Source organism: Sphaeramia orbicularis, chromosome 1 (genome assembly GCF_902148855.1).
Source record: "Sphaeramia orbicularis chromosome 1, fSphaOr1.1, whole genome shotgun sequence".
NCBI classification, from domain to species: domain Eukaryota; kingdom Metazoa; phylum Chordata; class Actinopteri; order Kurtiformes; family Apogonidae; genus Sphaeramia; species Sphaeramia orbicularis.
The window spans coordinates 51,552,398-51,569,921 of NC_043957.1; the positions used below are offsets into that span (position 1 = coordinate 51,552,398).

General features: G+C 36.6%; 2 protein-coding genes across 4 annotated transcripts in view; one reads left to right on the top strand and one right to left on the bottom strand.

The window, feature by feature from the left end:
• The window catches only part of sh3d19 (SH3 domain containing 19), a 50,479-nt gene extending 41,189 nt beyond the window's left edge, over window positions 1-9,290 (bottom strand). Inside the window, exon 1 of one of the 2 annotated variants that reach the window (XM_030148979.1) lies at window positions 9,105-9,290. In XM_030148979.1, coding sequence (XP_030004839.1) covers window positions 9,105-9,177 — 73 coding nt within the window. In that variant the 5' untranslated portion in view covers window positions 9,178-9,290. Of the gene's footprint in view, window positions 1-1,041; window positions 1,127-9,104 lie in introns of those variants that run through there. The other variant, XM_030148972.1, reaches the window with a different exon arrangement.
• A 3,797-nt stretch (window positions 9,291-13,087) lies between these two features.
• Window positions 13,088-17,524, top strand: part of fhip1aa (FHF complex subunit HOOK interacting protein 1Aa) — a 95,017-nt gene continuing 90,580 nt past the window's right edge. For both annotated transcript variants that reach the window (XM_030140967.1, XM_030140975.1), the window contains exon 1: window positions 13,088-13,334. The gene's annotated coding sequence lies outside the window, so the exon portion shown is untranslated. The remainder of the gene's footprint in view (window positions 13,335-17,524) is intronic.

Sequence of the window (17,524 nt, forward strand, 5' to 3'; positions counted from 1 at the left end):
ATTTTCGGAGCAGTAACAGGTTCATCAACATGTAATCAGTGATCCTGTTTGTTCAGGTTTGGTTCTGGTTTTACTAGTTCACAAAACTGAGCAGGAGAACGACACATGCAAAGTTAACTACAGGATGTTGTTATTTAGACAGGCTGAAATGATGAGAGAAACTGCCCTAATTTTACCATAATTAATATGTAGAAGCAAATCTTTTAAAGCACAGGTGTCAAACATGCCACCGAGGGGTCCGATCCAGCTCGTGAAATGCAAAATATACATTCAAGATCATGTATCAACAATCAGTGGTGTCAAAATCATTATAGTTAAGGCTCCACTTACAGACCAAGTGTGTCAGAAGAATAAAATACTGCCATAATAACCTATAAATAACACTGGGTTACAAAAAAAGGTTTTTTTGCAAGTTGTCTAGGTTTTTTCAACTGAATTAGGACCATTTTGCACCGCTAAATCCAAAAATGACATCTGTTTTTCTCAATCAGGTCAGGTTCTTTTGCTAATTTGATTTTGAAAAATTTGATCTTCTCACAAAATATAATAATTAATACCAAAATAAGATTAGTAAGCACACTTTATGAAACTTGTGACTTGATTCCTGTTAGGTACAATGGTGTATTCACCGCAGATGTAGCAGAATACGTCAGGCTTATTTTTGCAAGATCTTCTAGTCGAAGCCATTTCATTCACCTGTAATATTAAAAAAAAACATTAAGCATAAATTGGCGAAAGTAAAATCTTCAAAACTCATTTATTGCAAGAAATATGAAAGAATTTTGTATCATATGATGTGAAAATGCCCATAAATGTAAGCAAAAATGTTAAAAAGCCAATATGTAGCATAGTTCAGAAAGTTGACCTGATTGAGCAAAATTAATGTGCTTTTTGGATTCAGCACACCAAAATGATCCTAAATCAGCTCAAAAAACTTAAACAATAAATTTGTTGTTGACCAGTGTTATTAATAAGGAATCAAGGCAGTGTCTGTTAACGCCTCTAGCCTGAAACTTTGACCTCATTCTGAGTGAAACCCACCTGTCACACCTGTTAGCTGTAATGCGTTAGTGTTGCTCAGTTTCTGCCTCAAGTTACAATTCAACAACATGACAGAAAGGAGCCTCTGTTCCTTCATTCACTGTGGATGGTTTTAGCACCTGTCTGACAAACCTTCAGCACTGTGTGAAAAAAAATAAACACTTCCTTGTAGATGCACAGCGTGACACTCAGTGGTCTGGTTGTTTTTACACCCTCTCCTGCCGTCACCCCTTCCACCTGTAAAGTCCTTAGTAAAACCATACAATGCGGCTCCTACCTGAACAGGAACTAAATGATCAGATCTAAAACAGACAGGATATTTCCATTAGGATCCTGCTCCTTCCTCGTCCACCGAGTGACTGTGCCCAAGTGTGACAAAGAGTTTGAAACCTGCAGTCACACACCCACAGACAACAGAAAAGAGAGGGAGGGCCCTAGAGTATCTCAGCTCTCCTGCGTTTACTCGGCCAATCTGATCAGCTGGAATGTAGTCGTTCAGGAAGTGGAGCACAACACTGTATCGTCACTGTCATTTTCCTACAAAAAGGTCATAGGACAGGTTATACAAGGACATATTCTGTGAGCAAAGTGTCATATTGTCTTCAACATTAACCCATAAAGACCCAGTGCTACTTTTGTGTCAGTTTCCAAATGAATTTTTCTTTCTATTTAACCTTTATTAAGTGATCTATCACCATTTATTCTCTGTATTTTGCATTTTTTCAGTGACAATCAAGTATTTACTGCTCGTCTTTCAGACAGGGGAAGCTCATTGTCGGCTTACATAAAAAAATAAAAATAAAAAAAAACTGTCTAGTTATTTACACATAAATTCGGACCTCTGTTCCTTTTTAAGAAAATGGTCAATGACCTTATCGTACCAAGTACGATAAGGTCATTCATCTTTTCATGATCATCAGATATGACCCATTTGGACGTTCAGAGGCTCCATCGTTACCATAGAAACACTGTCATCTTCTACAACATTGATTCACCAGTAAAACCCATGGAGTCGGATCAATGACAGTGGATAGAAAAGCTTGGTTTATGTTCAGTTAATGATATATTTGACTAAAAAGTCACTTTTTCTTCAGTTTTCTGTTTTTAATATAATAACCCTCAATTTTAATCTGAGCTTTTATGAACATCTACATGATCAGTGAATTAAATATAGGAAAATACCTGATTTTGACTGAAAAAATGCAAAATACAGAGGACAATATTTATAACAAATGCTGAAAAATCTCTGACGAAAAGTTAAATACAGACAAAAATTCATTTGGGAACTGACACAAAAGTAGCACTGCCTCTTTATGGGTTAAAGATGTGATTCTTTTTGCAGTTTTCCAAGTAGTGAAACAAGTTATGTGCAATTATATTAAATAAATCAGTATACACCCAATGCTATTTTAGGCTGCTGACGTCTGAGAAGACACCACAAACACACAAGAGATCTGCTGAGGTCAGCTGAAAAGCCTTCCACACTCTCACTTGAACACATGTGGACATTACTCAGCAGAGCAACAGCAGTCACAGAACAGGTGGACAAATAGGCGACAAAAGAAAGAAGGAAAAACAATCCCGCACTCACTGTATCATGTTACTCCTAAAAGCATACATTTATAGCAGCAAAGTGAGAGGAGATGTACATGTTGGTGTGTCATACAGTATTTAACCCATAAAGACCCAGTGCTACTTTGGTGGCAGTTCTCAAATATTTTTTTTTTTGTATTTAACCTATCTTACGTGATTTATCATGATTTATTGTAATATTATCTCCTTTATTTTGCACTTATTTCAGTGAAAATCAGGTATTTTCCTACATTTCGTTTTACTGATCATGTAGATGTTCATGAAAGCTCAGATTAAAGTTCAGAGTTATTATATCAAAGCATAAAAAAAGTTTTGAATGTCAGGGGTCGCCAGAAATTTATGATGTTAAAATGAGGTCACGAGGCAAAAAAAAAAGGTTGGGAACTACTGTTAGTAGATGGTTTTGGCCGCTGGTGGATGTTTGGGTCTTTATGGGTTAATGAAGGGTCAAAACACAGTATTTGAAATCTCTCTGACAGGACATTCATTCATTATCTGAACCCGCTTTATCCTCACTAGGGTCACGGGGGTCGCTGGAGCCTATCCCAGCTACATAGGGGCGAAGGCGGGGTACACCCTGGACATGTCACCGGTTCATCACAGAGCTGACATTTAGAGACAAACAATCACTCTCACATTCACACCTATGGGCAATTTAGATTAACCGATTAACCTATCAGTGCATGTCTTTGAATGGTGGGAGGAAGCTGGAGTACCCGGAGAGAACCCACGCAGACACGGGGAGAACATGCAAACTCCACACAGAAAGGTCCCACCCCCATCGACTGGTGCTGGAATCGAACCCAGGACCTTCTGACAGGACATTTTAGAGACAATTAGATTAGTGTTGCTAAATGACCCACACTTTTACTTTTAAATTCATTTTAGCTTTAGTTGGACCATAAGAGATTATCCAAAACAAGGAAGTACTTTATATTGAAATAAATATTGGAAAGGCAATCAGTTAACTCTTAGGGGTCCATGGTCACGGCCCCGTGACTGAATCGCATAACATTTTTAACCGGTCGTAGCGTCGGAAGTCAGTCACTTAGACCACTGGGAACAATTGCATTCGAAAGTGTGGACTTGAAACACTCTCCCACTTTTTATTTGATGTTGATAGAGCAAATACAACCAGAGATATGATGATTTGAAACTGGAGCAAACAAACGTGAATAAAAGTATGAAAATTAGGTGGGGGGGGCTTAAATTTCTGACCATATCGTCGTCATTTTTTGTCCTTTTCCAAAATGGAAAAAACTGCCTGAATCTGCAGATTGTGAGAATGACCCCCACCTGAACCGGATGCAGAAACTGAGAGGACCCAGGGTGGGGGGTAGAAAACCAGAGAAAACGCCTATGAAAAGATACGCTTTTATGTCAAATATGAGTATAGTGAAAGAGACTCTTAATTTAACTTATACAGGGTGGGGAAGCAAAATTTACAATATTTTGAGGCAGGGATTGAAAGACAGTGTATGACCAATTAGTTTATTGAAAGTCATGAGAATTTATTTGCCACAAGAAAATGGACATAATAGAAAATGTTTTTATTCTATGTGTCCTCCTTCTTTCTCAATAACTGCCTTCACACGCTTCCTGAACTTGCGCAAGTGTTCCTCAAATATTCGGGTGACAACTTCTCCCATTCTTCTTTAATAGTATCTTCCAGACTTCCTCGTAATAGTTTTGCTCATAGTCATTCTCTTCTTTCCATTATAAACAGTCTTTATGGACACTCCAACTATTTTTGAAATCTCCTTTGGTGTGACGAGTGCATTCAGCAAATCCCACACTGTTTGACGTTTGCTTTCCTGATTACTCATATGGGCAAAAGTTTGTGAAAAGGTATGGATAATAGTGTTAGGTATGATTATGACATCAATATATGTTTGGTTTCAAAACAATTGACGTAGTGCCTGCTGAGAAAGAACAACTAAATGTTCATTGTAAATTTTGCTTCCCCACCCTGTAGATTTACAGAATGTGTTATCCCTGTGGATCCAAAATGTTGTATTTTGCACATCTTCCCTGAGCAGTTTCTTTTAATTTTTTGTTTATTACAAGCCAAATGAGTCATTTCTTTGAGATGGAAAGATATTCAAGGACCTACAGCAAACCAACGGATTAAAGAAATGTCTTCTAACCTGGAGATGGAAAAGCTGATGTACCTGGCTAAAGGAACGATCACAGACTTTTAGAAGATTTGGACACCTTTTTTGAAATTTTTGAACTGGAAGGACTTGTCTGTATAGTCAGTTAAGTTGTGTCTGTCAAGTATGTTTTGTTGCACTGGGAGTGGATGCTATTGTGTGGGTGGGGGGTGGTAGGGATTGTTTTGATGTGTTATGTTTTTTGCTTGTTCTTCTAAAACCGTGAAAAGGACAATAAATATATTTATGAAAAAAAATATCTGAGTATAGTTTTAATTTATTACAATTTTAATATTTGGAACCAATATTCACTTTTAAAGTCTTTGAAAAGGTTCGTTAAGCATCGTTGTGGTATTTATGCAATAAATTATATACATTTTTTAAATCGGATTTTATATTTTTTTGTGTGTTTTTTGTCCTTTTGTGTTGATATAGTAGGTTAAAGTGAAAATATAATAAGCAGATGAGATAGATGAAGTTGTGCTGAAAAAAAAAAAGATTCCAAACATGGGTATAGGAAACATTTCTTTATATAGTATATAAAGGCAAAATGAAAAGTACTCAAAAATGGCCAAAATTGGCTCAAACCCCTAAGGGTTAAAGTTTGCTCTCTGACGGGACATTACTGTGTTTTGACCCTGAAGTATCTGTGAGTTTTAATAATGAAACCTGAGATAAGTATGGTGTAAACTGTGAAGTATGTAGTGAAATGAACACTGGTCAAAACAGATTTGCCTCAACATGAAAAACAAGACTGCATGAAGCTGCCAGATTACTGTGTCATGAGTGGATACACAAAGTCAGCAGCCTGTTGTGGTGGAGCTTTAGTCAGAGATGATTAGATGGTGTCAGTGTAGATGTGTGATTCATAATGGAAAAACCCTGAAATAGCACCTGATGTGGACCTACAGTGCAAAGGGACCAAAACAAACCACTGATAAAAAAAAAAAAAAAAAAAAAAAAAAAAGGTGTTTCATGTTATAACATTATTTTGAAAAAGGGGTAAAAAAAAAAAAAAAAAAAGCGTTAAGTCCAGACAACAGTTTGTTCATGACACAGCAGCCTTTCTCTGCACAGACACTCCCATCAGACAGCTGGTGGTGACGATGAAGGGTGGGGGTGCAGATAAACTGGGCAGGCCACAGAGAAAGTGAGAAAATAAGAGTCTAAACACCAGGTGGTTCTAAGGAAAACAATGAACAAAGAGAATCAGATTTTAGCAGCAAGGTCAGAAAAGGAAATGCTAACTCTAAGACTGTTCAGAGTTCGAGACAGATGGAATTAAAACCAAACAGTACATCTTATCCAAAACTACCAGGAACAACACTTATTTCCTTTTTGAGCAACAAGTGCACGTGGATGAACATTTTTTTTCTATCATGTGGATGTATGGAAATGTACAAGTCCATATTTTTTTTAACTAGAAAAGCCCCCCCCCCCCCCCCCCCCCCCCCCCCCTCCAATCACCACCAAAATTTACTCATTTGTTCCTTGTGCCAGTATCAACATTTCCAGAAATTTTCATCCAAATCTGCCCCCCCATCACCACCAAAATTGAATCATGTGTTCCTTGTGCCAGTATCAACATTTCCTGAACATTTCAACCAAATCCACCCCCCACCCACCCAGCCAATCACCACCAAAATTGAATCATGTGTTCCTTGTGCCAGTATCAACATTTCCTGAACATTTCATCCAAATCCACCCCCCACCCACCCAGCCAATCACCACCAAAATTGAATCATTTGTTCCTTGTGCAAGTATCAACATTTCCAGAAATTTTCATCCAAATCTGCCCCCCCATCATCACCAAAATTTACTCATTTGTTCCTTGTGCCAGTATCAACATTTCCAGAAATTTTCATCCAAATCTGCCCCCCCCCCCCCACCCCGATCACCACCAAAATTTACTCATTTGTTCCGTGTACCAGAAGCAACATTTCCTGATATTTTCATCCAAATCCACCCCCCACCCACCCAGCCAATAACCACCAAAACTTAATCATGTGTTCCTTGTGCCAGTATCAACATTTCCAGACATTTTCATCCAAATCTGCCCCCCCATCACCACCAAAATTTCATAATTTGTTCCTTGTCCCAGTATCAACATTTCCTGAAAATTTCATCCAAATCCACCCCCCCCCCCCCCCCCCCCCCCCGATCACCACCAAAATTTACTCATTTGTTCCTTGTACCAGAATCAACATTTCCTGATATTTTCATCCAAATCCACCCCCCACCCACCCAGCCAATCACCACCAAAACTTAATCATGTGTTCCTTGTGCCAGTATCAACATTTCCAGAAATTTTCATCCAAATCTGCCCCCCCAATCACCGACAAAATTTCATAATTTGTTCCTTGTCCCAGTATCAACATTTCCTGAAAATTTCATCCAAATCTGTCCATAACTTTTGGAGTTATCTTGCTAAAAGACAAACAAACCCTGATGAAAACATAACCTAAGGTAATAAAATGACAGTAAAAGACCCTTTCCTGCATGCATTAACCTCCCTCACATTCAAATACAGAGTGTTTTGCAGCTATAAAATAAACATCAGTGTTTGATTTCATTATCGTGACAACATTCACTGACCACACTAGAGTGCAGAAGGTTCACGGTGTCTAACTTTCAGTTTGCATTTGGTCTACACCTCAAAGGCCATGAGTCATTTGCATTAGAAGATAAGACACTTCTGTTCTACAAGTCACTTCTCCCAGGAAAACAAATGAGCTGGAGCTCCGTGGCCTGTTTCGTACTGTTACAGTTTGATGTTTCATAGCAACAGTGAAACCAAAGTTCAGAAACACAAAACCTTAGTCCAATGTCTGTGCCACTGAAGTGGGTTTTTATTTCTTTATTTAAGGATCCCTGTTAGTCTAAACCAAAGTACAGACTATTCCTCCTGGGGTCCATTCCCTATGTAACAGTATGACAATTTATACATTTACAAAACACATAGTTACATTTATTTAGCATTGTGTCATAATTGATTACAGATTTCTTAAGATTTGTTTTAAAAACAACATGAGAACTTATTGACATCATTTGTGGAGGTGACATATTCCAATATAAGATGGCTCTGTATATAAATATGTTTTTGAGTGCATTAGTTCTCACACTCGGCCATTAAAAGACTGGTAAACATATAATCTGTTCAAATATGTTCAGGTTCAGCCTTTGGGCCTACGTCACTGTCAGTGAGGGGTGTGTTTAGCCATGAAAAGTACAGGATATGAAAATATGTTTGGGCAAATACAGCTAGGACTGAATGGAATGAATGAATGGAAAAATGAAAGAATGAAGAGTTGGGTTTTTTGTTGTTGTTTTTTTACTTGTGCATAGAGGTGGAGTTATTATTATTATTATTATTATTATTATTATTATTATTATTATTATTATTATTTAGTTAATTAGTTAGTTTTTAATTTAACCAGAAAAAACTCAATTATATTAAAAATCTCCTTTTCAAGAGAGTCCTGGCCAAGACAGCAGCAGCAGAGTTACAGACAATAAAGATGTCATCCAAAAATCCACACTAAAAATTTACATAAAACATACAATGAAACTGAGTTTTAAAACCATCACTAAAATATGAACATACATATAAAACACTATCAATAATGTAAAAGGTATTAAACACCAAAATACTCATGTTTACAATAATCCCAGACCCAGGTCTATGTCTTCTATTCTATTCTATTCTATTCTATTCTATTCTATTCTATTCTATTCTATGACAATGATGTGACAGTAGCTACACTGAATAAATAACAATAAATGAACACTGAACCTTTAACAGAAAAAAAATAAGTTAACAAATAAATAAAGACATTAACCCTATAGTTTATTAAATGTACAACACATGGCTAATGCAGAGTACTCAACAGTCAGACTAAACTGATCAAAGCCCCAGACTGTAGCTAAATGGTCACATTTTGTGGTAGACATTATAATGACATGTTGAACAAACACTTATGTAGTTTTCCTTTGCGTTTTTTTTTTTTTTTTTTTTTTTTTTAATTTGTATATGTAGGTGTATGTATTGTAACCCTGACTTTTCCCTCTCTTCTGTCAAATAATGGTATGTGTCTGTTTTCTTTGGTTTTGACTTGTGTTCTTAATGAGATGATGACAGTTTGTGTTCTTTGTGTTTTTGTTTTTGTTGTTAATACTTTTCAATAAAAAGTTAATCACAAAAAAGTATCCAACTAAAAGTCTTGTATTCAGACTGTCCTGTATGTAGAGGGGTCCTGGGTCTGTGGACTGTCTGCAGACCGGGTGGTGGACCTGTTCTGGTTCTGGGTCCAAACATACCTGCTGTCTGGTTTCGAACCCTCACATCTCTGCGCTCCCTCTCTTCCTCCTCTTCACGTCGGAATTCAGCCATTGCGTTTTCCAACTGTTAGTTTTTTTCCTCCTGGGAATAATCCAGTGTCCAGCTCTTCAGACTCCTCTTCCATCCATTTCCACGGTCGCTCCCACTGTCCTGGACTGTGGACTGTGGACTGTGGGAGTCCGTCCTGCCCACAGCTGCGCTTTTCCGTGGATGGAGGTGGTGCCACGGTCCGGAGCATGGAGGCCGGCAGTGGCGGCACCAAGGCGGGGCACGGGGGGGCAAATGCCCCCCCAGACACAACCTTTGCCCCCCCCACCCAGATTTGGGCAAATCTTGGGAGGAAATTCGGGCAACGAAGAAATATGAAAAATCCGTCAATGAAAGCGTACATAACACATTTTGATACACTTATAATACAACCAGGCAGACAGCCCCCCCCCATGCATGCATCTATAGAGGGTTCTCTCAAAGGCCAGCTGGTCACTGGCCAAAGCCCCACTGCATGTAGTGGAAGCCATTGTATACATACGTTTTGTTTGATTAGTTGGTTAGGCTATTAGTTTTATTTTGTTTTCAACATTTATTAACTTGCATACATTGGCATTGCTGTTTGTTTGTTGCATGATTTTCTGATGTGTTTAGAGAAATATATGAAAGTAGATTGTACTTATTAAATAATAACAGAAAGTCTGAGTTTTTCATGTTGTAGTTTTTAACAAATACCTTGAATACATTAAGTATTACCTGATTTTACCTAAAATTGCCCTCTATATAAAGTGTAACGGATAGGATATATATATATATGTATGTATGTATGTATGTATGTATGTATGTATATATATTATCAGTGGCAGCTGCTCGTCCTTCAGACAGGGGAAGCTCATTGTCGGCTTACATCAAAAAAACATTGTCAAGTTATTTAAACATACATTCGGCCCTCCGTTCCTTTTTAAGAAAATGGTCAGTGACCTTATCGTACCAAGTAGGCGTCTTTTCCAGGGACTGGACAGTGTTTCCATGGTAACTATGGAGCCTCTGAACGTCCAAATGGGTCATATCTGATGACCATAAAAAAATGACAAACTGTATTTTACACCAATTATTTACATGGATTGATAGGATTAGTGGATCAACAGGTATTGAACAGTTTAGATCAGTAAATGATTTTGGTCACTGGTGGATGTTTGGGCCTTTATGGGTTAATAACATATGAGTGAGTCTTTAATATGAACATGTTTTACATACTTTCAGGATCAAATAAAATCTCTGGGAAATTAGTTTCATTTATTAATTCAACTTATAAAAACACTGGAATAAATGTTTTAGTAGCCTATGAAGAGTAGCTAAAAAGTGCTGTCTTCAGGTATTTGGTAATGATAATAAGTGGATCTCTATATCTCATCTTAAAAACAGATACATAGTCCTTCACAAGATAGAAATGCCACACTAAATATGTACGCATGCTTATGGAAAACAAATTATAGGAGTAAAATATAGAAATTGAGCAAATAAAATGCAATAAATAGGAGATACCATACAGAAGAGGTACATATAGCTATAGATAAGAATAAAATAAAGAAACAAACATGGAAATAAAACAAAATAAAATGCAATAAACAGGAGCTTGTTTAATATAATAAAGGTAAATACAAAAGGAAATAACAACATATTGTTTTAGAAAATGACTGTATAAGTGCAGTAGATAGTTATAGTAATATTTAAAGCACATTCTGTCTTAATATCTCTATATGTCCCCACATATTTTAGGTATTAATCTGTGGTGTGACATAATTCTTGCCAGTTATTGTACTTGTGAAAACCTGCAATACATCCTCCCTGTCATCAGATGTCACTATAGAGTCAAGTATCTTAACAGACTGATACACTGGGGTATACAGTATAATGACACTGAAGCACGAAAATGAAGCAGAAGTATTGGTTCTGTCTTTTTTTTTTTTTTTAATTCTGCCTGTATTTTAAGCTACAAATCACACTAATCTTGATCCTTCTGATATTGTGAATAGATGTGATGATATATTTAACTGGGCTGAAGTCTTTATTATGGACAAAATATTAGGGGAGCTCAAATTGTACAGAAATAATATCTGTATTTTGTCATTTTAACATCTGTATGACTATGATCTGCTCCAGGTTCTAAGACTTTTTGACTATTTCTTGGTCTAAATAGATTTTTGTCAGACCAACGACAAATAAAGGGGGGAAGTCAAGTAACTGGTGAGAAAAAAAAATATTATGCATCTTACAAGAGTCATAAATATTCTGCAAAATAAATGCTATGTTCACCTCTCATTAAGAATCCAAACTTAATGTATTCAGGGTCACTTCTAGAATAAAGAGTGCAGGGTTTACAGCAGGGGTGTCAAACTTATTTCAGTTCAGGGGCCACATTCAGCCCAATATGATCTCAAATGGGCCGGACCAGTAAAATAATAACAGTGAGAAATGTAAAAAATTACATTATGAAAATGTTTACATCCACAAAATTTCCTTAAAAATGTAAATAATATGAACAATCTGAAATTTATTCGAAAAACAAGTGCAATTTTAACAATATTATGCCTCCGTTTATGATTTAACACATGTGCATTACAACTTACAGATCACAGTGGATCTACAAATACACAAAACATTTAATAACAGGCAGAATATTGATAAAATAACACTTATTTTTCTTAAGACATTTCAGGTTGTTCACATTTGTTCAGGTTATTCATTTTTTGTCAACGTTTTCATGTAACTGTGATTTTTACACTAAAACAAAGAGAAAAATTTGGAGTTGTCATTATTTAAAGGGTATTATGTCACTTTATCACGTTTACTTTCGTCACTTTAACAAATTTGTAAATATATATATATATATTTTTTTTTTTTATCTTTTTTTTTTTTTCTATGGCATTTGATGCATATTGTCTTGTGCTGTTGTACACTTGAATTTCCCCCTTGGGGGATCAATAAAGTATATCTTATCTAATCTTATCTTATCTTATCTTATCTTATCTCATCTCATCTTATCTTATCTTATCTTATCTTATCTTATCTTATCTTATCTCATCTTATCTTACATCCACAAAATTTCCTTAAAAATGTAAATAATATGAACAATCTGGCAGCTCTTTCATAATTCATAGTTTGAGTTCTTGTTTGTTCAGTATTAATTGTCAGCCTTGTAAATCCAAACTGAACTGACTGTACATATCCTGACCAAGGAAAATAAAATTCTCACTTTGTGCAGTAATCTACACCTGGCTTTACTGCCTCCGTCCATAATAATATACTTTAAATAGACTAAATGTTGTGTAAAATTAGGGTTTATTTGAAACATAGTATAGCAAACTATTACTTGATCAAAAACAAATTAATTTTAGCAAAAAAAAAAAAGTCTCCGTTTTGATTCTCGGGGGTCGCCAGAAATTTGTGATGATAAAATGGGTCACGAGCCAAAAAAGGTTGGGAACCACTGCATTATAGTCTTCTTGTCATTGCACTACTTTTTTTTTCCCAATAGATGGCGACATAAACATCTGTGCCAAATCTGAACACTGCAATCCTATGTCTTATTCTGATAAATAAATATATATATAACTTATACATATAGATGCTGACTTCAACTCCATGAATTTTATTTTTTTGTTTCAGCACAAACATTTACAAAAAGCCTGTAATTCTAATCCAGAGTAAGATTATGGGTAGTAGTGTCCTCAAAAAAAAAAAAAAAAAAAAAAAAAAAAAAAAAAAAAAAAAAAATCCCTGTGTTGATTTGTTTTCCCGAAGTGCGTCGTGGCTACTGTGAACTCAAACCACTCACTCATCTGTTACACCCACACCAAACCTATTTTTCTAATGAAAACCAGCCCATGGCTCACTCCACCTCTGTTTAGTTTGCAGGCCTGCTGTGGCGCACGGTGGGAGGAGCGTCCAAATGAGGATCAGTGCGCTTTCACCTAAGTGCGCTCCGGACCAGGTTAAGGAGCTCAGTTCCACATGTAATCCCGTGCGCGGTGGACATAGGAGTGGGAACTGTGGAAGTGTGACCAAGATTAACACCGGCAACCCTTTCCTGAGAGGACATACTGAAGGAGTGTTGGCTAAACTAGAAGAAAAAGAAAGACAGAAAACTACTGATCGAGTCGACGTCGCTCCAACTGCCGTGCGTCCGCGTCCAACACCAGACCAGGGTCCGTCCGACGGTAAGAGAGGAGCAAAGAAAGACAGAAAAACAGACAAAAAGATAGAATAAAGGCTTATAACTCAACACTTTGAACCCTTCTTACCTGTAACACACCTTTAAAGTTAGAATCTGACAGTGACATAATGTGTTTTGGTGCGTATTGGCGCATGCGTTCAAGCTGTTTATTGTTTTTTTTTTTTTTGACAGTTGTGGACTGTGTGATTGACATGTGCGAGTGGGAGGAAAGGTCGGGGATCCCCACTGGGTACACACTGAGTTTTACTGGGGATTCCCAATAAAAACGAGCTGTAAATGTCATGCGCATTGTGTAAAGTTCAGATGGTTAGAAGTGTCCTCAAAGTGGACCCACCCTAAAACTAATCCTCGCAGAAATTCTAGCTCCAATCATTTATTCAGTGCTTCCAACATGTCTTCATCTGCTTTCATAATCCTGCAGTAACATGCAGCGCCCTCAGCGTCATGCGTAAAAATACTGTATCCACGTGCTGTTGCCAACAACAGGACTTTTAAAGGTACACTCTAGGATCCCTGTCCTGATTTCCTTTTTCACCACCCTGTCCTAATAAGCTTTGAACTGGGGTATCCTTTGTGGAGGGGGAATAATGTAGGTGGTGTTAAGTTACCAGAAAACATCATCAATGTTTCATGACAGGCCAGCTTGTGTGTGTGTGTGTGTGTGTGTGTCATTCCTTCACAGGTGCCCTCTTCCACCTTACACAATCAATGTTATTCACAGTCAGCTGATGTAAACTAAGACAATCCGTGCGTTTACATGACAATTTTTATTCCTGGTTTAATCTCATTAAAGCACAGGTGTCAAACATGCGGCCTGGGGGCCAAATCCGGCCCGCCAAAGGGTCCAGTCTGGCCCCTGGGATGAATTTGTGAAATGCAAAAATTACACTGAAGATATTAATCATTTTAGTTCAGGTTCCACATACAGACCAATTCAATCTGCAGTGGGTCGGATCAGTAAAATACTATCATAACAACCTATAAATGATCACAACTCCACATTTTTCCCTTTTTAAATGTAAACATTTCCATGTCATTTTACTGTATTTACACTAAAACAAACTAACTTTTCACAACAACATGAATAACCGCAACAAATATGAACATTTTGAAATGTCTGAAGTGTAATTTTAACAACATTCTGCCTGTTATTAAATGTTTTGTACATTTGTTGATCCCCTGGGATCTGTACATTGTAATGAACATGTGTAAATGATAAACTGAGACAGAATATTGTTAAAATTGCACTTTGGTTTCTTAAGAAATTTCTGTTTGTTCATGTTATTCACATTGTTTTAAAGGATAGTTGGTAAATGTAAACATTTTCATTGCATAATTTAACTTTTTTCGCTCCAAAACATAGAGGAAAGTTTGGAGTTGACATTATTTATATGTTATTATGTTATTATTTTACTGGTTCGGCCCACTGCAGATCAAATTGGGCTTAATGTGGCCCCTGAACTATAATGAGTTTGACACCCCTGGATTAAACGTTAGATCCTATTTCAGATGCCCATGTAAACACCTTATTCCAGTTGAAAAAGAATAGTTCGGAATAAATGTAACCCTTTCATGCATGGATTATGAGAACCATAATCAAGATTTTTTTTTTTTTTCCTGAGTGTTTTTATTCCTCTTTAGGCATGAAAAAAAACAAAACAAAACAAAAACTATTTGACTGAATTTTTTTATGAACCTTATTTTTCATGGAGTTACAAAAACGTCCACTCAGCTGGACACCATGCGTTTGATTTTAGAAGCAAAGAAACATGGATTTACTGATATACTGTGTGTGAACTATGAAATAAAAAACATTTTAAAGCTGCTAATCTGATGGGTTTTTTGTACATTTTAATATACTCTAACACTAGTTATTACTCACTTCATGGAGATGATATGCAAAAAAACAAAACAAAACAAAAAACAATTAGGATTTTTTTTTTTCACGTTCAAACATGTTAGTGCAGATCAGGTTTATCAAGAACAGCAAAGTTACAGTAATGGTATAAATTACAGTGTATGGGATGGTGCATAAGTGTCCACTGTGTTGGCTGATATGGAACTAAAACAATAAAACCTATGAATATACAAGAGAACAGCTTTGAACAGCTGTCCACTGGAGTGACCACTATGCATGAAAGGGTTAAATCCGAATAGAGTCACTGGTTTAATCCCCTTTTATTTCCGAACTAAATTATTCCTCGGACATGTAAACCCTTTATTCCGTTTGGACTTTATTCCTGCCATTCTGCACATGCTCGTTGTCTTGTCCTGTCGCGATAACGCACACATTCTGCGCTGGCGGAAGAATATGCAATGCAGTCTGTCTTTAAATCTTATTTGAAATCCTATCTAGACACACTTAACTTTTGCACTAACCCTAAAGCTGTGAAGACTAAAGACTTATGTGACGAATTGAAGTTGTTGTTATTTATTTATTTATTTATTTTTCTCTCTTCTTGTTTATTCCTTTACTTTTTTTTTTTTTTTTTTTAATTTACTTACCTATTTATGTAATTGTGTTTAATTTCTTCCTGCCTCACCTCGAGCATTATGTTGTGTTTTTTTTTTTTCCATGCCATGTTCTGATCTATGTGTATACGATATTTTGTAAATAAAGTATGAGAAAAAAAAAAAAAAATGCACTGCAGTCTAGTCTTACCAAACCGTTCCAGTGAGCTATTCTGATGGGATCTACCAGCCTCAAAAACCCTGAAGGAATAGTTCACCACTTGTTTTTTTATTCATTCATTTCATGCACTAATGAGTTCAATAAGTGGGCAAATCAGTTTGCACTTCAGTGCACCGACTGCCTTGTTCTCACAGCCCTTCCGTTAGCTTAGCTTAGCATAATCGCTTCATTCCTATGGTCAGACGTAGCCAGGCTTTTATAGGTGATTTGTAGTATTTTATGAGTGATTTTGTGAAATTCAACTCTCCCTAATCATTACTTTAGTCCGGTGGGGTCAATATGATCACAAATTGAGGCCCAAATCATGGCCATGTGACTTACTGCAGGAATAAAATCTTGGGAAATAAAAACTAATGCTAAGCTAAAACAGTAAAGCAAAGCTAATTTAGCGCATGCATCCCTTCCAACAAAAAGATTTTCCAACTTCCATCAACACAACAGTCCCAAGATTGTATGAGTGCAGTAAGTCGCAGATCTAAAGAAATAATTAGGGAGAATCGGATTTCAGAAAATCGCTTACCAAAGACAACAAATCACCTTTAAAAAACTGGCTACGTGTGACCTTGGAAATGCAGTGACTATGCTAAGCTAAGCTAACAGAAGGGCTGTGAGAACAAGGCAATGTGAGGACTGCAGCGCAAACCCTTTTACTCACTTGTCTACCTCATTAATACCTCATGTAAACCTGTATTCGGGTTTAACATTTCCATGTAAACAGAAGAGAAAATACTTTAGTTCCGAATTAATTTCTTCTGGAAAAATAAATTGGATTTAAAAAACATCATGTAACCGTACCCAGTCAGTACAGGTTTTTTTGGGAGAAAGGATGTCATTCGGAGCTGGTTGCTCTAGTGTAGCCTACAGTGTTGTTCTCCAAATAACCTGAGGAGCTCCTCAGCCTCTGATTTATTACTCTGTCACCAAGGAGGTTATTTTTTCCACCTTGTTTGTTTGTATACTTCTCAGTTCGTTACTCATTAAAAATAAAGCGTGTAAACAGACCCACAGATAGGAGATGGAGTTGCGAAACCTAAAATAGGAGGTGTTTTATATACTTTAATGGTGGAATAAAACTAAGCATGTTTACTAAGAATAAATGTGAAGTATGTGCACTTTACTTGAGTTTTTCCATTCTACGCAGCTTTAAAGTTTGATCCCACTGCATCATTTGTCTGCATTTGTCCAAGAGCTTTAATATATTTTCAAGATTACAGTGTCAGGTTTTAGTCAAATGATGGATGGACGCCAGCTGGTATCAGTTATTGGTATCAGTTGGCGTCTGTCCGTCTTCCGTAAACAATTTTTCAACAATCTTCTTTTCCAAAACCCTCAATCAGAATGATGTAATATTTGTTATGAAAAATCTTTGGGGTAAGGTCTACCAAGTTTGTTCAAAGAATTGGGAAATGCTGACTTTTGAATTTTATCAGAATTTTTACAATTTTACAAATCCTCTTTGGTTTATAATGGGACACATTTCA